Source organism: Microtus oregoni, unplaced genomic scaffold, assembly GCF_018167655.1.
Source record: "Microtus oregoni isolate MIOR12 unplaced genomic scaffold, Mior012 000026F_ref0000081, whole genome shotgun sequence".
NCBI lineage: Eukaryota > Metazoa > Chordata > Mammalia > Rodentia > Cricetidae > Microtus > Microtus oregoni.
In genome coordinates, this window is record NW_024543085.1 from 26,837,335 (window position 1) to 26,862,380 (window position 25,046).

General features: G+C 36.1%; 1 protein-coding gene across 2 annotated transcripts in view; it reads left to right on the forward strand.

The window, feature by feature from the left end:
* The window catches only part of Mkln1 (muskelin 1), a 123,203-nt gene that overhangs the window by 36,104 nt on the left and 62,053 nt on the right, over positions 1–25,046 (forward strand). For both annotated transcript variants that reach the window (XM_041675437.1, XM_041675438.1), the window contains exons 3-6: positions 7,955–8,097; positions 9,371–9,459; positions 11,800–11,909; positions 13,272–13,464. In XM_041675437.1, coding sequence (XP_041531371.1) covers positions 7,955–8,097; positions 9,371–9,459; positions 11,800–11,909; positions 13,272–13,464 — 535 coding nt within the window. The remainder of the gene's footprint in view (positions 1–7,954; positions 8,098–9,370; positions 9,460–11,799; positions 11,910–13,271; positions 13,465–25,046) is intronic.

Sequence of the window (25,046 nt, forward strand, 5' to 3'; positions counted from 1 at the left end):
AGCTGGGTGCTGTGTGCGGCTTGCAGAGGTAGTAAACAGACCTCTGCTATTTTGGACTGGACAGAGCCAAAAGGCAAAGCAGCATTAGTCCTAGGCATGCTGCTTAGCAGTTTAAGAAGCGGTCCTGGTCAGAAAAGGATTTCAGATACACAATAGGACAGATTCAGACATAAAAGACCTCTAAACGAGATAGAATGTGTTTAAAAATGTATGTAGGCTTGGGAGAGAGAGGAAAAGAATATAGACAGTTATATAAAAAGAAGTAAAGTCATTAAAAGAGACAGTAAAAGTAATATAAAAGAGTACAAGCAGTCTTAGATTAAACGAGTTAAGAAAAGTAAGCCACGTACAGATGGCGTATACACAGAGTCTGGATTATGTGTAACTATTATGTTTTCTTTAAATTTTTTGACTGTGAAGGAGCTAAGTCAGAGACATTTCATTGTATGGGCTTTTACGGTAAACCAACATATATATTTTAAAGGTATCTTAACTTCAAAATATGGTTCTAAGGATATGTTGCTTTGGAAAAGGAGGTTCTACTTTTGTTTTCACAGAAGATGAAAACCTGTGGATTCCTTCCAGACTATTGTGCTTTGATGGAGCAAGACTCCACCCTTGAAAGATCACCATGAACACCCCCAGAAATTACTTTGCCCAACAAAAAACAGGAAGCAGTTTGGAGAGAACTACACCCAAATTCTCAAATATTGTTTATAATTTTTTTCTTTTTACATTTAAAGGGGGATATGCTATAGAGATGAATACTTTTCTTTGGTATGGATCTTGGTCTATTGATACAAATTTAAGGTCATTTTTGTTACATGTATATTTCTGTTCTTGATTAAGGTATTATGTTTGTGTAGCTCATTTAAAAATGTAATGTATAATTAATAAATACAGGTTAATAGATAGTCATCTGTAATAGTCAAGTTTGTAGTCAATATTAGTTAGGTTTTCTAGATATATAAAGATATTTTAGTTAGATAATTTTCAAACCTTTCAAAGACCCATGGAATATGGTATTTTATGTTTTAAGAATTTAAGACTTTTCATGACAATGAGATACACCTGCTCCTTGCAGCACAAATCTAGTTCAAGAGAAAGATAGGCATTAGGGATTTGCTAGCCATTTGGGCAAGAAACTGCTCTTGCTTGGACTGCTTGATGTTGTGTGTATGAACTGGACATGCAGGACCCACAGAAAAATGACTGCTGAACTTACCTAAAGGTGAGATCGTTCTTTGGGTTCCGGCTTCATGAGAGAGTCTGCCAGACATTCAAGACAAAGAAGAGAGTGACTGACAAACAGCCAATATAGGCGGAACTGACTCTGAAATTTCCTGCTTCATGGAAAAGTCTGATGGATATTATGGGCCTGTAGGCTGAAAATCGGATGCGCCAGTGTTGTAGAAGAACTTTGGGTGACTGTCCAGGCAGCGAGATGTTTCAATTCTAGAGTTTTGCAAGTTGCTTACAATGCACTTCCTGTTAACTTAGGTAATATTATATCCTTCTGGGGTCTTTGATGGAGTTGAAGACTAGCTATTTATAGTTATAGTTTTCTTTAGTTAGGATAAAAGGTAAAGTAGATATAAATATTGTAACTATAATTCTTGCTTGATACCTGTTTTGTTATATGCAATTTTACTATATTAAAATTAAAACCTTCCTTTTTATTTAAACAGAAAAGGGGAAATGGTGTGGGAAGTTCTCTTATATATGTGTTATTTTTATTTGTTAATGAATAAAGCTGCTTTTGGCCAGTGGCTTAACAGAGAAAAGGCAGGTGGAAAATCTGAACAGAGATGTAGAGAGAGAGTAGGCACAGTCAGGGAGAAGCCATATAGCCGCCACAGGATACAGATGCCTCCACTGGAGCCCATCAAACCTTTGCTGTTAGGCCACAACTTCATGGTGATGCTGCTACTTCAGTCACCTGAGTGCTAGAATTACAGACATGAATCAACATACCAGAATGTCATATAAATGACATAATGTGTGTTTTTGTTTGACTTATTTGTCAAAATAATTATTTTAAGATTAATCTTGGAAACACACCTCTCAGGTCAGAAACTGTATGATACCTACTGGAATTCGGGTTAACTCAGCTACTTCATCCATAAATTGTCTCTACTTATTATCTTCATGACTAAATTTATATACTCCTAACTGAACCAAGACTAGCTAAGGCAGGGAACACCTAACAGCAAACCAAATATTTATTCAGTGTAGGAATGCTAGAAACGCATTCCAAAAGTTAGGCACTCACTTGCAGAGATTTCTGGATATCATACCAAAGCCAGAGTCAGAGCCAAAACAAGATTCGGACCCAGGTACTGATCTAGAGTCCTCAGATACAGAGCACATAGGATGGAGACTCAGATAAACTGCTAGCACAAGACCGCCTTCTGGGAACTAGAAAAGAAATGTGGGAGATGCTTGATGAGCTCAACAGTCAGGGCAAGTCTACCCCTGGGTAGTGTCTATTTTTGTAGTTTGTAGAGTTTGATGCCTTGAAAAATCTTTGTTTTTCGACATGGGGTTTCTCTTTGTAATCTTGGCTGTCTTGGAACTCACTCTGTAGACCAGGTTGGCCTGAAACTCACAGAGATCCACCTGCCTCTGCCTCCCTGGTGCTGGGAATAAAGGCGTGCGCCACTACTGCCTGGCTACCTTGAACAGTCTTTTAACAAAGGAAAGTGATACCTCAACCATGCTGCCGCCTAGTCCTTCCCCTAAATTGTAGACAGTACCATTGAAAAATGAAAGGTAACCTTCAATCAGCAGGAACAACTAAGTTTCTAATTTAAGTTTCAACTAAAAAACAATAGGTAACATGAAAAACCAATATAATTTGCACCTTCCCAAGTTACAATCCCAGCGTAATGGCCACCAGTGAGAAAGAATAGCCTAATCTGAAGAGATAAAGCTCACTTCATGTTCTACAATGATGATCTACCTGCCAAGACATGCCTGTTGGTACAGTAGCCGCAGAAATGTCATGAAGTGAACCTTAGAAAGAAAGATTCCTGATTGGATTTAAGGCCTGCTCCACAGGTATGGCATCATCATCAGGAACAGGAACCTTTGGTTAGATAGGGTACAGACCCTAGGAGAGAATCTATTACTACTACTCTGCTAATGGACATAGTATTAAGTTGACTCCTGATGACTTGTTATACCCATAAATTAGTACATCTGTCAACTCTTATCAGAGAAGATGCTTTTTGTACTCAACAGTGATAAACCCGAGATCCACAATGGTCATGGTGCAGAGAGAAGAGATTGAGACATTCATATAGCAACCCCTTCTCCCAAGGCTTAGGAATCATTTGGGAAGAGGGGACAGGAAGATTGTAAGAGCCAGAGTCAGTAGATGACTAAATGGAAGCAGAATTTTCTGAACACAGCAGGGAAGTTGCACATGTGAATTCACAGTGGTTAGAACAGCTTCAAAAGACCTGTGTAGGCTAGGCAAGCCCAGTTATAACATGGAGAGGAGAGGTGGGCATTAAGTCCCACCTCTGACTAAGGAGCTGTTGGTAGTTGAAAGCTGATGCTAGGAGAGGAACAGTTATTTTTCTTTAAGGTATGGACCTTGGTAGGTGGACCATCCTCTAGTAAAGGCCACACATCCTAGAGTATATATGCAGCATAAACTGTACTTGATGAATTTTGAAAAAGAGGATACAAGTTGGGTGGGTAAGGATGGATCTGGGAGAAGTAGGGGTATGTAGCTATAATAAAAATGCATTGTACAAAATTCTCAGAAAACTAATAAAAATGAGAAAACCTGAAAACACAAAAGAGAGATTTATCCAACAAGGAGACATTGCAGTTTTAAACATTGATACATGTGCTGAGTACAAGTGCACTCGTTTTCATAAGACATACTTTGCTAGGTTCAAAGACACAGTTTGACTCCATGTTTGTTTTGTTTTTCAAGACAGGGTTTTTTCTGTGAGCTCTGGTTGTCCTGGAACTCACTGTAGACCAGGCTGGCCTTGAACTAACAGAGATTGGCCTGTCTCTGCCTCCGGAGTGCTGGGATTAAAAGTGTGTGACACTACTGCCTGGCCTCTCTGTCAATTTTGAGTTCATGTCAAAAAGTAAATTGAAGCATCTGGATCATGATTAAAAGGACTTAACAAATATTGACAGAACATTCTCTCTTAAAACTGCAGAATACAAATTCTTCTCAGCAGTCCATTGAACTTTGTCCAAAATTTTATATTAGAAAATAGAAGAAATCTGAACAGTTATGGAGAATAGAAATAATTCTTTGTATTCTATCTGATGACAATGAAAAATTACAAAACAACAGTTAAAATGACTGTAGAACATATACAAACTTATGAGGTCTAACAACATGCTATCAAAAAGAAATAAAACTATTTTAAAAATCGAGTGAGCCGAGTGGTGGCGGTACATGCTTTTAATCCCAGCACCCTGGAACCAGAGGCAGGCAGATCTCTTGAGTTTGAGGATAGCTTGGTCTACAGAGCGAGTTCCAGGATATGCTCCAAAGCTACACAGAGAAACCCTGTTTCAAAACAAACAAACAAACAAATCAAGTGAAAATGAAGCACAATGTACCAAAGTCTATGGAATAGAATGAAAGTAGTCCTAAGAAAGAATATTGGAACTCTTAGTGCCTACATTAAGAAATTAGAAAGACCTCATAATTTAATGCTACATCTTAGGGTTGGAGAAATAAGAACAAACTAACTGCTCCCTCCCCCCCTCCCGATCTTAGTTAGCATTTCTGCTGCTGTGACAAAACACCATGACCAAAAAACAAGTTGGGGAGGAAAGGGTTTATTAGCCTTACACTTCTAGATCCTAGTCCATTATTGGAGGAAGTCAGAGCAGCAACTCAGGCGGGGCCTGATGCAGAAGCCGCAGAGTTGTGCTGCTGGCTGGCTTGCTCTCCATGGCTTGCCCACTCTGCTTTCTGGCTGGGACTGCCCTCCCAGGGATGGCACCACTCACCGTGGACTGGGCTCTCCTACATTGATCATCACTAATTGAGAAAATGCCTTAGCTGGATCTCATTGAGGCATTTCCTCAAATAAGGCTTTTTCATCTCTAATAACTCTAGCTTGTATCAAAACTCCAAAAACACAAAACTCCAAAATCAGTAGATAAAAAGAAATGCTTGAGAATATGGAGACATGGCTTAGGAGCGAAGAGCTCTTGCTGTGCAGGCATGAAGCCCGGAGTTCGGATCTCTGCACTCACTTACGTTCCTATGTGCACATTAATTACAGGTCTGGGGGACCATGGACAAGAGGACCACTATGGTTTGTTGGCTGCTAAGCCTGGTTGAAAAAAAATTGAGCTTCAGGTTTAAGAAGTGATTGGCCTTGCCTCAAAGGAGTAAGGTGGAAATTAATAGAGGAGGTCACCTGACATCTTCTAGGCTCTCTACACCACCTCCCCATACACATAAAAATAAGCAAAAAGTTAAAGGCAGAGATTAATGAGAAACAAAAAACCAAAAATAGTACAAAAAAAATCACTGAAACAGAGTTGGTTCTTTGAAAGGATAAACAAGATCTATAAACTCAGATTAAATGACCAAAAAAGGTATCCCAACTTAATAAAATTAGAGATGGGAAAGGAATGCTTTAGGAGTGTATGCTCACTGGCTATGTTGACACACGCTTGTAGCACTGTGAGGGAGGCAGAGGCAGGCCAGCCTGGTCTACATAGTGAGATCCCATCTCAAAACCAACGTACATATGTATGTACGTGTGTGTTCTACTAAATTGGAAAAATCTAAAAAGAATGATACATTTCTATGTTCATCAAAATTGAGCTACCAAAGCTGAACTATGATGAAATAATTTAACCACTTCTGTTACAAGCAGTGAGATTAAAGTAGTAATAAAAATAAATCTGACTAGAAAAGTGCAGTCCAAGTTGGATTCACTGGTGAGTTTTACCAGACCTCCAAAAAACTAAAAGTAATTCTTCTGAAACTCTTTCATAAAGTAGGAAATGAAGAAACACTACAAAACTCTTTATTAAAGGCAGTATTATATTACTCTGATAACTGCTAACAAAATCATATAAACACACATAATTAGATCAGTTTCCTTAAAGCACTGCAAAATTTCTTAGTAAAGTGCTCACTGAGTATAGATGCTCATAAGAAAGACCATCATGATGATGAGGTTGGCTTTAGTCCAGAGATGCTGGGAGGGTTCCACATACAGAGATCAGTGCATGTAGCATGTTACATGAATGGACTCAAAGACAAAACTCATATGATCGTCTTATCTTTTCCTGATAAAAATCCTGAAGTGGGAGCTGGATAGATAGATGGATCTACTATTAAGAGTATTAACTGCACTTACAGAGGATCTGGGTTCAATTCCCAGATCCATGTGGCAATTCACAGCCTTCTGAAATTTCAGTTAAAGAGAAACTGGGAACAGAAGGAACATGTCTCAGTATTTAAAGGCTGTACAACAAACTTATAGTCAACATTAAACTAAATGGGGCAGAACTCAAAATATTTCCACTAATATCAAAGAACAAACTAAGGGTGTCCATTTTCATTGCTTACTCAATATAGTATTGGAATTCTTAGCTAGACAAGAGAAACAAAAGGCATACAAATAGGAAAGATTTGAAGATGAAAGATTCTATATATAAGATCCTATAGGCTGTACCAGAAAACTCTTAGTACTGACAAACATTTTGAGCAAAGTGGCAGTCTGCAAAATCAGTAGTCTTCTTTTAGACCAGTACACATTGAGAAAGACATTAAGGAAACAGTTCTATTTACAATTCACACCCATGATCTTGAACTAAATCTAACCAAGGATGTGAAAGACCTAGAAGATGAAAAGACACCTGAGCTCATGAACTGGAAGAATTGTGCAAATGGCTGTCTTAACAAAAGTAGTCTACAAGATTGAATGAAATCCTAATCAGGAGGCCAACACCATACTTCTTGGAAATATAAAGAGCAATCTTAAAATTTATTTGGAAACAAAAAAAGGTCTTCAGATATCCAAATCAATTCTGTCCTCCCCACCCCCAATAAAGAAAGAAAGGGAGGGAGGGAGGGAGGGAGGAAGGAAGGAATAAAGGAAGGAAGGAGAGACAGAGGAAGGGAAAGAAAACAAGCAGAGACATCACCACACCTTGTTTCAAGGTATTACAGAGCTAAAACTAAGCACGGTATTAGCACAATCAGAAATATAGATCAGTGGAACAGACTAGAACATCTAGTTATAAATCCATGCAGCTACAGCCACCTGTTTTTTGACAAAAATGTTAGAACTAGTCATTGGAGAAAAGATAGACTCTAACAAATGGTGTTAGGAAATTGGCTATCTGCACGAGAAACTTTATGGTATATACACCTGAGAATACCCAGCCAAAGCTAATGCCATAAAGATTTACTCGGGTTTTTGTGGAGTGCTTCAAAGTTTTAATATAAAGGACTGCTAAATACTTTATTCTAAGAAATAAATTTTGATAAGTTTTGATTAATTTTAAGTGTATAATATATATATATATATATATATAATGTATATAATGAGATTTTGATCTGCCAACTTCATTTCATGGGAGTGGGTGATTGCTAATTTTGTATTGTAATCTCATTTATTTGGTTTTTCTAGTCTGGTTATGTCTTTATATTTATCATTCACTGATTAGAATTTACATTACTTTGGCTTCTTTCAGTCTGTTTTCAACATTCAGAAGAATGTAGCTGGTGGCCTCTGTTGAGTGAAGAATGGTAACAATCATTATAAGGGTGTTATTAATTATTCTTTAGCTTTTAAACAAAACAAAATAAAATCTTCCCGCCTTTCATCCTAAGATGGAACTTATTATTCTGTTAACTGTCAAAAGTTATAATATTTAAAGTTTGGTATATGTTTTAATCAGAGGGTATAGTTTTGTTGTTTCTTCTTTTTTTCTTCCCCAGTACTTGATTCTGAAGCTTGAAAGGCCTGCTATAGTTCAGAATATTACATTTGGAAAGTATGAGAAAACCCATGTCTGCAATTTGAAGAAATTCAAAGTCTTTGGTGGAATGAATGAAGAAAATATGACAGAACTGCTGTCTAGGTAGGCTTGGTTGTGGGGAAGAAAGGACTGTCTTTGAAGCACACTGCAGATTTAGTCTACTTTGTTTATAGCTGAACCTGTGTGCCCTTTCCAAGGAAGGAAAGAAAGAACATTTCTCTGGCTTTATTCCTAGTGTCTTTGTTAACACTGTGACCTAAATTGATGGAGGTTATTTGTTTCATTTTTTTAAACTACCAGATACTAGCTAAAATTATTAAAGGAGAAAGAATCAAATGTTTCTTTCTTTTTTCCTATTCATAATTTTGATCTCACAATAATCTTAGAAATGCTTTCTACTCTAATGAAAATCTCTGGGCTCAGTCTTTATCACTTCCAGAGCAAACCACCCATTTGTGGTGGAAGGATAAAAACCATGACTATTGGAAAATATAAACCTTACACAAAATAAGAATTGTCTAATCCAAAATAGTAGTCTAAGATTTTACTGTTTGAGATGAAAAAGGAGAAGTTTCAGTAAATGAAAGCAAAACATAATGTGGCAGCTTGTAACACATTGTTTGCCGTTTGGGAAGAGCTCAGAAAATTGGAGTTCTAAAGCAGCTACATCCCAGCGTGATGAGAAGTCAGACAGCAGTGGAAAGAGAGCCGTGAATATTAGAATGTATTTGTGACATGGCAATCCCATTAAGAAAATACTGAACTAAATACTGGTTGTGTGCTCTATTTTAAGTCATAGAAGTATTTTAGGGAGTAAGGTAGTCTGATGATAAGGGATTTTCCTGTAAACACTTGTATCAGTCTTGGTTAAACGAGGTGATCTGGGTTAGTGTTTACTTAGGTTCAAGGAAATGCTATTAAATCAATTTAGCAGACCAAGATTGCCTTTGAAAATTTGTGAATGATAAAAAGATAATTAATAAACAAATTATTTGATAAATTCTAATATTTGGCCTTGTTGAACTTGTTAGATATGAATGGTTTTTAATTCCTTTCCTACTACTTGAAAATTTTTCAGGTTAAATTAATTATACACTAAATTTCCATGCAGCTAGCCCCATTCTTTAGTTAATGTAGACCATTTTTTCATTAGCTTTTGTATAGTTTTGAAAAGCACAACAGTATGCAGTTAGTTTTGATATACACATTTTGACTTATGTTTTCATGTTCTGTTATTTGTTTATATCATATTGTATATGCAGTGTGAACACTGATTTAAAGCTTAACATCTCAGTGTAAGAGCAGAATGTCTTAGTGTGTTTACTAAATTGTGAAATCATATTTGATATAGTTTTTTTCCTCCCCCACCCAACAGTGGCTTGAAGAATGATTATAACAAAGAGACATTTACCTTGAAACATAAAATTGATGAACAGATGTTCCCTTGTCGATTCATTAAAATTGGTAAGGTTTTAGTGTTTTGGAATTAAAACAGTTTTTTAGTGCCTTTCGTTCATAGATTCTAGTGTATGGACCAGATTCTCTAGGTCTGTCTGTTGTAGTTTCTTTAATTGGAGTGTTGCTGCACTGGTTAGTTTGTGCATTGGTTTCGACTGCTTTTGTGCTCCAAGGTAGAGGTGGATAGTTTAAAGAATCGCATAGCCTACCAAACTGAAAAGATTTCTGTTGGCCCTTTACAGAAATGTTTGCTGACCATTGCTTTATGAATCCATTATTAAATGACAGTAATATAGTGAGGATGTTTTTTCAAAGTGTTTTCTCTTTTGAAAGGGTTCTTACAAGATTTTATAGGATTGTTGTGATCTGATTGCCTTTTAATCATGCATGGAGGTTTGTCATTTATTCTAGAGTTGTCAGCTGAGCACAAATACTGATGAGTTTTCCAAGGTACTGTAGTGTGATCATTGCTTTGTTCTTGTCTATTTCACCTTTTACATGACATTCTGGTTAAACTTGTCAATCTCATGTTTCAACAATTATATGCAAACTACAGTTCAGAAATACTGTCTTAAGGCATATGCTTATTAACAAGTGTTTTAAGCTTATGAAAGGGCTTGCAATACATCCTTAAGGCTAGGCTTGTTAAATTCTGTGTTCCTCTAGATTTGGTATTTAGAGGGCAGGGATGTTAAGGACTGAGCCTTTGGATTTCTATCTCTACCTCACGCCTTTAGAAGTTTTTTTTAATTAAAATTGGAATCAAAGAAATCATATTTATTATTGAAGAACAATGGTTAATTCTAGAATCCCACATTTTTATTTTTGAAAAAATTTTTTGGTAATAATAGTGTTCAAGAGTAGACTCAAAGGGAATCATGGAGACCCTCAAGACTGTGGTAGTAATTACTGTATTTATTCAAGTCCCAACAAAGCATTGATTTATTAAAGTCCTTTTTAAGTACTTGTGTTACAGTTAAATTTCTTCTGTATACCTGGTTGAACAGTAATATCGGACAGCCAGTCAAGTCTTTCAGATAGACAGCCATGCCATCCTCAAGTGACTATTTTTTTCTTACTGTCAGCTTTTTAAATTAGATTTCATTTTTACTTTATGCATATGTTTTGCCTTCATGTATATGCACCATGTACCATGTGTCTAGTGCATGAGAAGCTCAGAAGAGGGCATCTGATCCTCTTGAACTATAATTATGGATGTTTGTACTGGGGACTAAACCTGGGTCCTTTGGAAGAGCAGCAACTGTTCTTAACTGCTGGATCATTTTCCACCCCAAACTCCACCCCTACTGTTCGGGTTAAGACATCTAGTGTAGTATTGATTAGCGGAGTAAATGGTTTCTTGTCTTGTTCTGACTTGAACAATAGTATTTAATATTTTCTCAGGTTTAATGTTTAAGACGTAAGGTGATTTTTAAAAGTAATTTAACATATTTTTTCCTTTTGGCTTTTCTTAAGGTGGTAAATTGCATCACTATATCTTTTTTTTATCAGATCATCTTGTAGTCTTTGAAGGAAGTTTTTTTTTATAAAGAAGATCTACGAGATATTTTTTATTGTTGCTTCTTTTTGCTATTATTTATGTATTAAGAATAGTTGAGATTGACTTTTTCATATTTGAGATTGAGTGTTTTTTCTTTGGATTTGTTTTTAGGATTATATATTGATAAATAGTTGAAGCTTTAATCTATACTGGGATACAATTTTAAAATATTATCTGCTGGGGACTGGAGAAATGGCTCAGTGGTTAAGAGTACTGACTACTCTTCCAGAGGACCTGGGTTCAATTTCCAGCACCCACATGGTGGCTCACAACTGTCTGAAGATCCAGTTGCAGGGGATCTGACACCTTCACACGATTGCACATAAAATAAAGTTAAATAAACCACAAAAATTTTTAAAATATATGTATTATCTGCTGCATGTAGGATCAGTAACGTCTGTTATATTATCTAGTTTGGATTTTATTTATTTAGGAGTAGATGTATGATGGCTTTGAAGTTAATTACAGTTTTTGTTAACTTAAAAAATGTAGCTTTAGTCAGATTTGTTTTTTAATATCATGAACCATCTTTTAGAAATTAAACACTAGTTTCTAAATGCATGTTTTTGTTGTTGCTCTTTTGAGTCAGAGTTTCACTGTGTAGGCTAGAAACTCTTGTTCCTCTTGCCATAGCCTCCTGAAGACTGAAAATGCAGGTATGGCGGGTGTGTGCAGAGATTTTGATGAATAAATCCATATAGACTTAAACATTAGTAATTTTACTTCTTTGAAATTTTATTTGAATTATATTAATTTTTTCCCTCTTTTTGCTTTTCCTCCTAAAGTTCCACTTCTTTCCTGGGGGCCCAGCTTTAATTTTAGCATCTGGTATGTTGAGCTTAGTGGCATTGATGACCCCGATATAGTGCAGCCCTGTCTGAACTGGTACAGCAAGGTAGGACTGCTTTACAATTAGATTTTGATTCCTAGTGAAGAAGAAATGTGCCAATTTCTTTGTTGTGACCAATATGAAATGTTGGGAATAATAGTAAAAATTAAGATTAATCAGTTAACATTTTAAAGCATTATAGTTGTCATCTGCTCAGCATTCCTAACTCATTTAAATTGTTATCATTTTACGAGATGTAATTATCAATCCTTATCATTTCATAGATGAGGAAATGGGGCAGAGAGAGAGGCTCACAGAGTTGGAAAGTGCTTGAGCCAGAATTTGGACTCAGGCAGCAGGGCTCTACAGTTTGCTGTTATTTTATTATATTTATTTAGCCCTCAATTTGATTTTTGATATAAAATGATACGAATATTTTGAATACAATTTTTGCTGGGTTACTTTTACAACCTGATACAAACGTTAATATTTGAACATGATTGAAATGCCTAAAGTCAGCAGGATAGCTAAATATTGTTCTTTAATAGAACTGCTCTTATATAGATATTTAATATTAAATCTGTTTGTGATGCCCAAAGCGGGAGAGGAGGGAAGGGCAGGTGAAATTAGTGGGGTTACAGAATCACTCTGGTTATTTGATGAGGTTACATACTGATAATTATATTGTATAAGCAATAGGGATTTGATTTGATAACCTTTTATTAGTTGAGAAGTGAGGTAACTATGAACTGGCTATTCTTCAAGTCTTTTGGGATTTTATTTTTTTTTTATTCCAGGGTAATACTTATAGGTAAATAATTGTTTTTCATTTTTTTAAATTGTCATACAGTGTTTCTATATAATTTTGTTTTCTTCTTATTATAAAGCAATATGCTTAGAAAATTTGAGGTAATCCCAGCACATATTTTTGGGTCTTTTTAAAATTACTGTTTGTTTTTAAATTATTTTTCTGAATTTATCTTTATTTCTGGTATTAACCCTATTAAAGAAAATGGTTTGTAAATTGAGTACTCACTTTCAAATTCATGTTGTCCTTCTCTTAGCATCTGCATTGTGATGCTATTAGTTGCTGTCCTGGGAATTGCAAAATTTATAGCCTTAAGGGTTTTTAATGTAGAATATGTTGTCTTTGACCACCCCACCCCCCCAAAAAATTTTAGGCTTTTGGATTATGTCTGGTTTGATCTCCTTTAGTAACATACTTATAATCTTGGGCAAATTGTTACAGTATCATTAAGCTTCAGTTTTACTACTTGACCGGTGAAAATAATGGTAACTAATGAAAAGATTAAATATAGTTCTTGGTAAATAGTAAATGCTCAGTTGAGTTATTTTTATTGTTACTGTTTCCTACAGTGGCAACTAAGCAGATTTCCTTTCTTCCCTACTTTTCTTGTGTTCTAGTAGTACCGCGAACAAGAAGCCATTCGTCTTTGCTTAAAACACTTCAGACAACACAACTATACAGAGGCTTTTGAATCCCTGCAAAAGAAAACCAAGATTGCACTGGAACATCCAATGTTGACAGATATGCACGACAAATTGGTCTTGAAGGGTGACTTTGATGCTTGCGAAGAGTTGATTGAAAAAGCTGTAAATGGTAAGAAACTTAGAAACTTGGATTATTAGGATAATTTCAGTATTTACAGGAAACTTTCAAAAAGGATGTATGCTGCTTACTCCGCTATTACTCTTTTCTATTTTTCCTGCGTTTTTATCCTGTTAAGTTCATTAGCTCCTTGGAGTAGGCAATTCTTTTATGTAAGATAAGTTTATACTATCACAGGGGTTTAAAAAAGTAATAGAAACAGATTTGAACTCATTTACCTATATTGAATTGTCTTTCTGGGAAACTAAGCACTTAACTAATAATAAATCAAGTGAGAAACAATTTTTTTGATGTTGTGTTCTATTATCAATGATTTGTTCCTTTAAGTAATTTTTTTTAGTGGTCAATATTCTCTCATTTTTGTTTTTCAAGACAGGGTTTCTGAGTAGCCCTGACTATTCTAAAACTCATTTTGTAGACCAGGCTGACCTCAAACTCAAGATCTGCCTACCTCTGCAGGTTTGTATTTATGTTCAATAAGTATTAGTAAATGTAACAGGCAAGGAAATTTACATTAAAATGTTTTCCTTTATATTATGAATACATACATAATCTTTGATTTTCTCATAGAATTTCTGACTTTCATAAGTGGCCTATAATCTGGCTTCAACAAATATATATAATATGATGATGAGATGCTTTAGATTTTAATATTTAAGGTCTCATAGTTATTTGAAGTAAAAAGAGGACTCTGTTATCCCTTAGTGAATGAGAGCTTTCTTTTATCTTTTTCTCCTTTTTGTTCTTCCGCAGTGATTTTCATAGTAACAAGGAACATTATAGATCCTCAGTATAAAGCTTGTGGAGGACTGGAGTATGACTCATTGGTAGAATGCTTGCTTAGCATTGCATACTCAGAACCATGGAACTTCAGCATTGCATAAACTGGGCCTGGTAACCCATCAACGGGGAGAGTTGAGGCAGGAGGATCAGTAGTTGAGAGTCATCTTCAGCTACGTAGCAAGTTTCAGGCTAGCCTAAGTTATGTGAAACTCTGTCTCAACAAACAAATTTGTAGAGTTGAATTCAGCATATTTTTTATATAAAGAATAAGGAATAATTATGTATTTTAATCCTACCCTTTCATATATCTTACTCTCCTGCTGTATTATCCATTCTTACTAGGTGCTTGCATTATTCAGATATTGTATTGGGTATTTTATAAATAAGGAAATCAGAAGTCATACTTTGCTACTTTATTTTATAAACTCCTGCTGGGCGGTGGTGGCGTACGCGCTTTAATCCCAGCACTCGGGAGGCAGAGGCAGGCGGATCTCTGGGAGTTTGAGGCCAGCCTGGTCTACAAGAGCTAGTTCCAGGACAGGCACCAAAGCTACAGAGAAACCCTGTCTCGAAAAACAAAAAAAACAAAAAACAAAACAAAACAAAAAAAAAAACTCCTAAAATCAGTTGCTTCCAGCTCAATTGTAAGATACGTTAGCGAAGATACCTCCAAGCCTTGTACATTGTTGTTATTTGTTTAATTGATGATGATTTATGCTTACAAATAAAGAAGTGATAGCTTTGAAATGGAGTATACTTTAAAACACTTATAATAATTCCATATCAAACAACTAAATTGCTACCAATGAAAATACATAAGTTTGTCTCTATTTCTAAAAGTTAGTTTATATATTTTTCTAATCAGTATTAGAGAAGCATATAGATAATTTTATGATTTTGGCTTTGGCTCGTTTGACATCTTTATCACTAAGGCATCTAATTTTGTTGTGTTGGTGATATAAAGTAACAGCAAGCACCATGTGTAATTTCACTGCTTGTTAGGCTAATGATATTTGCTATTTACAACTATCTCTTCAGTTGTGTGCCCCGTTGGTTAGGAGAAGCTGTTCAAAGCACATGCAGATCTGTTCACTATAGTTACTTGTGCTTCTGACTCTAGACAGGGAGCCTGGTTTAGCAAAGCAGTTGTAACTGAAACTTAGAGCTACATCATCTTCTTTGCTTTGGAACACTAGGTTAGTAACTATTCCTTTCAGGGTTGTTCACTTTGCTGCTGACTTCACTGATGATGATTTGTTGAACAAATAAGGAAAAGAACAGTGCAGAATTTTTTGGCTTCTCTTCCACTGAAAACATAGATGAGGCCAAGAAGTTTTTGCTCACTGAATAGGAAAGTAGGACACTGAAGCATCTTTTATCAGGCTCCTTACAATGGAGCAAATAGAAACTTCTTTCAGGGCATTTAATGTTCTCATTAATATGTTCTCAAGTGTGATCTTCATTTGAATATTTCTTCTTCCTTTTTTCTAACACCTGTCTAAAATTTTCATGCGTTAATAAGACTAAATTTTATAAAAACCAGAAAGGTTATTTTGTCACACACACACACACACACACACACGACATTATAAGGTATACATACTTGGAATGGTTACTTTGATATGTGTTGACGTAGATGTGTATATGCTCACCTGCCTGAGACCACCGCCACTGTTATAGTAACAAACATGGACAGTCCCTAAATTTTTCTCATATTGTTTTGTAATCTAGCCTTCCTGAATTGTTTCATCCATTCTTAGGCAACTACGTATTTACTTTCTGTCACTATAGTGAGTTTGCATTTCTATAACTTTATGTAAACAGATTATACTCTTGGACTTCTTTTAGTTGGCTTAACTATTTGGAATTTCATCTAGATTGTTACACCCATCTATATTTGTTTTCTTACTGCTAAGCAGTACATGATATAGATATATTAGTTTTCTTTTTTTTCCAGCATCCAAAAATGTTTTTATTAAAATAAATGGTTCTTCTGTATATTTATTCCATAATATATAAAGAAATATATAAAGAAATGTATATAAATATGTAGTGAAACATCAACTTTTTATTTGTAATTTTTTTATTTATTTATTTTTAATTAAAAATTAGTTTTCTTCTACATTCATCTGTTGATGGATATTTGGATTACCAGCACTTGTGGGCTGTTGCAAGTTACCATTACTATGAACATTTGTATGTAAGTCTTTGTGTGGAAACACACTTTCACGTTTTGTTTTTTTATTTAAAATTTTTTTATCTTTATTGATTTTTATTGAGCTCTGCATTTTTCTCTGCTCCGCTCCCTCCCTCTCCCCTCCTCTTCAACCCTCTCCCAAGGTCCTAATTTACTCAGGAGATCTTGTCTTTTTCTACTTCCTGTGTAGATTATATCTATGTATGTCTCTCTTAGGGTCCTCGTTGTTGTCTAGGTTCTCTAGGATTGTGATTTGTAGGCTGGTTTTCTTTGCTTTATGTTTAAAAACCACTTATGAGTGAGTACATGTAATAATTGTCTTTCTGGGTCTGGGTTACCTCACTCAAAATGATGTTCTCTAGCTCCATTCATTTGCCTGCAAAATTCAAGGTTTCTTTATTTTTTTTCTGCTTAGGAATAGAATTACCGTGTGTCATGTTATTCTAACTTTTTAAAAGTTATGTGTGTATGTGTATTTTAACTTTTTAAAATCTCAGTTCCTCAATATTGCTGGTTTTTTTTTTTTTGAGAAAAGGAAAAAAAAAGTTTCCCCCTCCTCCCAGCCTCCCATTTCCCTCTTCCTCCTCCCACCCTTCTCCCCCTCCCCCCACTCCTCTCCCCCTCCCTCTCCAGTCCAAAGAGCAGTCAGGGTTCCCTGCCCTGTGGAAAGTCCAAGGTCCTACCCCCTCCGTCCATGTCTAGGAAGATGAACATCCAAACTGGCTAGGCTCCCACAAAGCCAGAACATGAATTTGGATCAAAACCCCGTGCCATTGTCCTTGGCTTCTCATCAGCCTTCATTGTTCGCCATGTTCAGAGAGTCCGGTTTTATCCCATGCTTTTTCAGTCATAGTCCAGCTGGCCTTGGTGAGCTCCCAATAGATCAGCCCATCTCAGTGGATGGGTGCACCCCTCGTGGTCCTGACTTCCTTGCTCATCTTCTCCCTCCTTCCGCTCCTCATTGAGACCTTGGGAGCTCAGTCCGGTGCTCCAGTGTGGGTCTCTGTCTCTATCTCCATCCATCACCAGATGAAGGTTCTATGGTGATATGCAAGATATTCGTCAGTATTGCTATAGGATAGGGTCGTTTCAGGTTCCCTATCCTCATCTGCCCAAGGAACTAACTGGGGACATCGCCTTGGGCTCCTGGGAGCCACTCTAGGGTCAAGTCTCTTGCCAGCCCTAAGGTGGCTCCCTTAACTAAGAATTGTGCTTCCGTGCTCCCCTATCCAGCCTTCCTTTATCCCAATTATCCTGTTTCCCCAAGTTCCCCCATCCTCCCCTTCTCACTTTTCTCTCCCCATCTCCCCTTACCCCCAACCCACCCCACCCCCAAGATCCCACTTTTCTCCCCGGCAATTTTGTCTACTTCCCATAGGCAAGAGGATAACTATATGTTTTTCCTTGGGTTCACCTTCTTATTTAGCTTCTTTAGGTTCACCAATTGTAGACTCCGTGATGCTTATTTATGGCTAGAAACCAATTATGAGTGAGTACATCCCATGTTCATCTTTTTGGGTCTGGGTTACCTCAATATTGCTGTTTTATATTCACACAGTAGTTGTGTAAAAATTCCAGTTGTGTGACAATAATAAGATGAGGTCATGAAATTGAGAGCGAATAAGAAGAGCATGGAAAGAGTTAGAGGGGAAAAGTTGTTGGTGGAAATGATGTCAGTGTAGTACTCATGATTGAGATTCTAAAAATAAATGAAATAAAATGATAAATATAAAAAAACACAATTGACCAGTTGCCCATATATTGTAACATCTGTCAATAATATTGAATATTGACTATTCTGAAATACATATATACATGTGTGTGTATGTATATGTTTTCTGTTTTTAATTTGTATTTTGTAGTAATTGATGATACTTAGCATATTTTCATAGACATTTTTATCTTTGTATCTTCATTGTTGAAGCATTTGTTTGTATCTTTTACCCATTCTTGTAGTGAATTGTTTTCCTAAGTCTGCATTTGAGGATTTTTTTCGATCTGGAGACAAGTTGTTTATTAGAGAGAGATTTTTGGTTTTGAGTGTAGCTGTTAACAGCTGAGTCATATCTCCAGCCTTATTGGAGATACATAAAGGATTTGAAAATATATTGTTTCAGTATGGGGGAAACAAGATTCTACTGGTGTATGATAAAAAAAAAGTCATAATGAAACCCACTATTTTGTGCAATAATATATGCTAATAAAAAAACAGAAAATAAGAAGCTACATTTTCACAGTATCTGGTGGTACACTATGCCTGTAATCTCTGTTCTTAGTGGATGGAGGCAGGACAGACATAGAGCAAGTTAGAGGCCCGTTTGAGAAACATGAGACTTTGTCTCAAAACAAGCAAAGATAAACAGCACCAGAAAAATAAAAAAATATATATAATCAGTAGTCTGTGACTTAGGTTTTCATCTTCTTATGTATTTGACCATCAGAAGCTTTAACTTGTGGTAAGAGTCCTTCTGTCTGCTTGACTGTTACTATGTGCTTGACGTTAAATTCAAGCAAGGCAGACCTTCTCCTTGTTTTCTTCCAAGAGTGTTATGGTTAAGGTTTACATTTATTGTTATGATTGATTTTGAATTAATTTTTATGTATGGTACCAGATAGGAATCAGTATCACATCATCTTGATTACTCAGCTTAATAGTAAGTCTTCAGATCAAGTAGTCTTAAGTCTTCCAGTGTTGTTCTATTTTGAGACTATTTTGACTATTCTGGGTGGTCTGACTGCTCATGAGAATTTTAGAATCTGCTTGTTCATGTCTAAAAAACAATGTCTACTATGGTTTTGTTTATAGTATAGTATTGGTCAATTTGGCAAGAATTGTAATCTTTATGTTCAGTGTTTATTTCAAACATGGTAATAAACGAGTATACTCTCGTTTTTACAGTTCTTTTTTTTTTAAATGTTTATTTTATTTATTTATTATGTATACAATATTCTGTCTGTGTGTATGCCTGCAGGCCAGAAGAGGGCACCAGACCCCATTACAGATGGTTGTGAGCCACCATGTGGTTGCTGGGAATTGAACTCAGGACCTTTGGAAGAGCAGGCAATGCTCTTAACCTCTGAGCCATCTCTCCAGCCCCAAGTACTTTTTTTTTTTTTTTTTTGGTTTTTCGAGACAAGGTTTCTCTGTAGCTTTGGAGCCTGTCCTGGAACTCCCTTTGTAGGTCAGGCAGGCCTTGAACTCACAGAGATCCGCCTGCCTCTGCCTCCTGAGTGCTGGGATTAAAGGCGTGCGCCACCACCACCCGGCTCGTTTTTACAGTTCTTTTATCATTTATTTCATTGTCTTTAATTTTTAGTAGCTGGGTCTTAGATATATGTTGGCTGTCCCATAGTATGTTTTATATTCCTATTACAAATAATATTTTTAAAATTTAGCTTCTGATTGTTAATTGTTAGTGTATATGAATAAATTAGTTGTTTTTATGTTGGTTTTCTACTCTGCAGCCTTGCTTAATTTACTTACTTCTCTTGGTAGCTGCTTGAGAGATTCAGTAGAGTTTTTAGTCTTGTCATCACTTTTAGAAGACTTTTCTGGCCTGGAGAGATGACTCAGCAGTTAAGAACACTGGCTGCTCTTCCAGAGGTCCTGAGTTCAATTCCCGGCAACTGTGTGATGTCTCACAACCATCCATAGTGAGGTCTGGTGCCCTCTTCTGGAATGCAGACAGACATACAGTCAGAACACTGTATACATAATAAATAAGTAATATCTTTCATGTTTTATCTAGTCTTGGTATTTTTGATTTTTCTTACTGTAGTCACTCAGACTTTCCATAGAATAGTAAGCTGTGTGGAGACAGTAGATATCTTTGCTTTGTAAAGCAATCATTAAGCAAAATGTTAGTTATAACTTTATAGGCATCTTATCAGATTGAGGAAATCTAGTTGTTATATTGTTGTCAGAAATAGATACTGCAATTTATCAACTATGTTTCCTGTGACTTTGAGATGGTGAAAGGATGTGCTATTTTCAGCTGCTCAGATCTTAAGTTATATTAGTTTTCATTTTTAAATTCAGCTTTGCAATACTATGAAAATCCTGTTTAATACTCATTTTAAATCTTGTTACTTTTGATTTATGAAATTTTATTGAGTATTCTTAAACACAGTTGAGTCACAGTTTGGATACTGACTTGAAGTTTTGTTTTAAGTATATACCTTGTTCTTGTGTGTGGATACTTTTGGCCTTCACAGAAAGAATGAGGTGAGAATTAGTCTCTTTTTAATTTTCTGAAAATGTTTATATAGAATTAATAGTACCATGGTGGACTTTAAAAAGGATGAATGGTAGAAAGTGGGCCTGAAGTTAGTTTTGTGGAGACTTTTAAACTTCACAGTTATTACTGTTACCTGTATTCTGTATTCTTGAGGGAATTTTGGTAATTTATGGGTTTTGAGGAATATGCACACCTCATTTAAGTTGCTAAATTTATCAGTATAAAGTTATTCATAGGTTTTTACATTTTTATTTTTGAGTCTTTATGTCATGACCTACTCTTCATTGTTTTTCTTCTCCATTTTTCTTCATTTCCTGAGACAGGGTCTTTCTATGACTTGTTTTATAGTCTAGGCTGGCCTTGAACTTGGGGCAATCCACCTGCCTCTGCTTTCATAATACTGAAATTCTAATTTTGTACCTCCAGCTCCCCCTTTTTTCTAGATTCTTATCATTAATGTTGAAGCCACTGGTTAAATTTTCCCTTTTTAGTGCTGGTGTAGTTGTAACTCTCATGTTGTTATGCTGTTGTTGTAAAGAGGAGCAGCGGGTTGTGTCCCGCCACCCGGCTAGCTTAACCCCCCAAAAAACAGCACAGAAACTGTATTCATTTAAACACTGCCTGGCCCATTATATCTAGCCTCTTCTTGGCTAACTCACATCTTGGTTAACCCATTTCTAATAATCTGTATCGCCACTTGACTGTGCGGAGAGGAGAACCATGGCATCTGCCACACTGCCTTCTTCCTCCCAGAATTCTATTCTGTCTACTACACCCACCTAAGGGCTGCCCTATCAAAAGGCCAAGGCAGTTTTCTTTATTCAACCAATGAAAGCAACACATAGAAAGAGGATCTTCCTCCACCATGCTATGTTCATGTTTGCTCAGTTTATACTTAGGTATAAAGGGGTTTGGTTCTTTCTAGCCTCTTTCCTTTTCTCTTTTTATTCAATTTTTTGAGCTAAGGTATCTAAAATAAAGTTGAAGATGTAATGGGAACATATATATTCTGGTGTAGTTCGTATCTTCAAAAGCAAATCTGTTTATCATCACTTCAGAAAACACAGGAGAAACTTTGCTGAATACAACATCTGTTCTTGATCAAGTATGGCAAACTAGAGATAGAAATTCCCTCAGTCTGAAAAATGTCTACTGAAATTTAATGATCAAATCATACATATGGTTCTTGCACATTATATTTCATGTGGCATTTTAGAGGGCCTTGCATCAGATTTCCAGATGTCTTAAGAATTTATATTAACAAATACTGAATTTTGTTATTTTTTTCTACCACTTGTGATAATGAATTTTTCTTGTCTTAACTTATTAATGTGGGAAATCAGTTACTGATTTTTCTAATTTTAAGATGACTTTTTATTTCTCATATATACTAAACTTGGTCATCATGTATTTCTTGGGTCTGTCATAGATTTAGATTGGTTAATGTTTATATTGATTTCTTCCAGTTGTTTTTAATAGCAAGAAGACTGAATAATGTTTTTTTCTTTATATTTCTTTCAGATTTAGATTCTAATTTCACCTAGTGAACTCAAAAGTTAATCTCTTTTGTGTTAAAATTTGAACTCTTTCTTACTTTTTTACATGGAAGAGCTTAGAGTTATATAATCTGCCTTGAAATGGCCAGGTGGGAGCATTCTTATCTGTTCATGAAATGGCCAGGTGGGAACATTCTTATCTGTTCATGAAATGGCCAGGTGGGAGCACTCTGCCTGTCTCTTCATGAAATGGCCAGGTGGGAGCACTCTGCCTATCTGTTAATAAAATGGCCAGGTGGGAGCACTCTGCCTGTCTCTTCATGAAATGGCCAGGTGGGAGCATTCTTATGTGTTCATGAAATGGCCAGGTGGGAGCACTCTGCCTATCTGTTAATGAAATGGCCAGGTGGGAGCACTCTGCCTGTCCATGAAATGGCCAGGTGGGAGCACTCTGCCTATTTGTTAATGAAATGGCCAGGTGGGAGCACTCTTATGTGTTCATGAAATGGCTAGGTGGGAGCACTCTGCCTATCTGTTAATGAAATGACCAGGTGGGAGCACTCTGCCTATCTGTTCATGAAATGGCCTGATGGCAGCACTCTGCGTACCTGTTCAGTTTGTATGCGCAGTGAAGGACGACTCATCAGGGTTTTTGCTTCAGCTTTAATCAGTTACACTATTGTTAGGAATTGTCTATTAACATGCTAAATTTAAAAATTAGGAGATAAAGGTTTATTTAATATCTTATTAACTACGTAATGTTTGCAGGATTTCCTAGGATATTTCTTTTTGTTATTTATATTAGTAATAAATTGTTCTTTTTTTAGTCCCATCACTGTCATCAGAAAAGTCATTTAGAGATAACTAACTTGTGGGGTTTTTTTTATTCTTTCTGTTCTTCTTCTTCTTCTTCCTCTTCCTCCTCCTTTTTCTTCTTTCTTCTTCTTCTTCTTCTTCTTCTTCTTCTTCTTCTTCTTCTTCTTCTTTTTTTTTTATCCTCGACAGGGTTTCTTTGTGTTAACAGCCTTGGCTGTTCTGGAACTAGCTCTGTAGACCAGGCTGCTCTATCTCCTGAGTACTGGGATTGAAGGCATGTACCACCATGCTTACTCTTTGTATCTTTTTTATAACATCTTTAGATGAATGCCTAGCTAATCATCAGATTTTAAATTTTTCTCACATTTATTAAAGATATAAAATTATATTTACTAAAATTTTTGTCTGGTTCACTATTTTCTTTATGTAATGAAATGGCTTTTTTCTGAGTCATAATTTTATAGATATTATTTTTTAATTTCCAAATGTATCCCTTTTTTTGGTTATTGTCTTTGTTACTGACTTCTAATGGAATTGAATAGTGGTCAGGTGCATGTATTACCAGTCCTTTCAAACTTATACTTGAGATATGGCCAGATTTGATCAGCTTTTGGAAATATCCATACTTGAGCTGCCTGTGAGTTTGGCAGGTGTTGGGGGGCAGTGTTCTATATATATATCTAGTAGCTCAGGTTTGTTAATCACATTGCACAAATCTTTATCAGTAATTTCTCTTTGACTCAGTTACTGAGAAGAATGTATCTTAACATGCTTCCGTGGAAGTTTGGGTTGTATATCTCTTTATGGTTTTTGCTGTGTCTTGTACACTGTAAAGATTTGTCACTCATATTAGTTTAATAAAGCACTGATTGACTAGTAGCCAGGCAGGAAGTATAGGTGAGGTGACCAGACTAAGAGAATTCTGGGAAGAGGAAAGGCAGAAAATCAATCACTAACCAGATGCAGAGGAAGCAAGATGAGAATGCCTTACTGAGAAAAGTTACCAAGCCACATGGCTGAACATAGACATGAATTATGGGTTAAATTAAATTGTAAGAGCTAGTTAATAATAAATCTGAGCTAATAGGCCAAAAGTTTATTATTAATATAAGCCTCTTTGTGGTTTTTTTTGGGGACTGACAGCTACAGGACCAGACAAGACAGAAACTTCTGTCTAAAGGTTCTGATTTTCTTCCTCTATTTTGTTGCCATGTTTTTAGTTACACTTCTTAATTTTTTTTTACTTTAATTAAATTTTACTCTGTGTTGCTTACCTACTTTCATATAGTGTTTATACGGCATACCTTTTCAATTATTTTAATTCCATTATTTTAATAAAACCAGTAGTATTTATTGTTAAACATGGTCTCATGTAGCCCAGGCTGCTTTATAGTTGAGGTTGACTTGAAATTCTGATCTTGCCTCATCTTCCGAGTGTTAGGATTACAGATAGTTGCTAACTTGTTCAGTTTTATGTGGTTCTGGAGGTTGAAGCTACAACTTTGTACATGTTATGCAAGTATTTGTTGAACTACAGTCTTTAGGCTCTTTTCAGTCTTTAGTTTCAGCCCCTTTTAAAGAGATTTATTTATTATGTGTACACTGTTCTGCCTTGCATGTATGCTTGGATGCCAGAAGAGGGCACCAGATCTCATTACAGATGGTTATGAGACACCATGTTGGAAATTGAATTCAGGACCTCTGGAAGAGCAGCCACTGCTCTTAACCTCTGAGCCATCTCTCCAGCCCTAATTTCAACCTTTCTATAACCTGTTTTAAAGATGTAACTCTTATAAATGTTATTTATTTTTGTTATTATTTTTTGTGTGTATGGTGTATGAACACATGTGAGTGCAGATGCGTGTACCTGTGTGTCCACATGCAGAGACCAGAGGATGATGATGAGTGTGTTACTCTGTCGTTCTCTTACCTTGTTCTTGAGACAGAGTCTCTCACCGTACCTGAAGCTCACTTTTCGACTAGGCTGCCCAGTTGCTCCGTCCCCTCCTGAGTTCTTCCTGTCTCTTCCCCCTACCGTGGGGG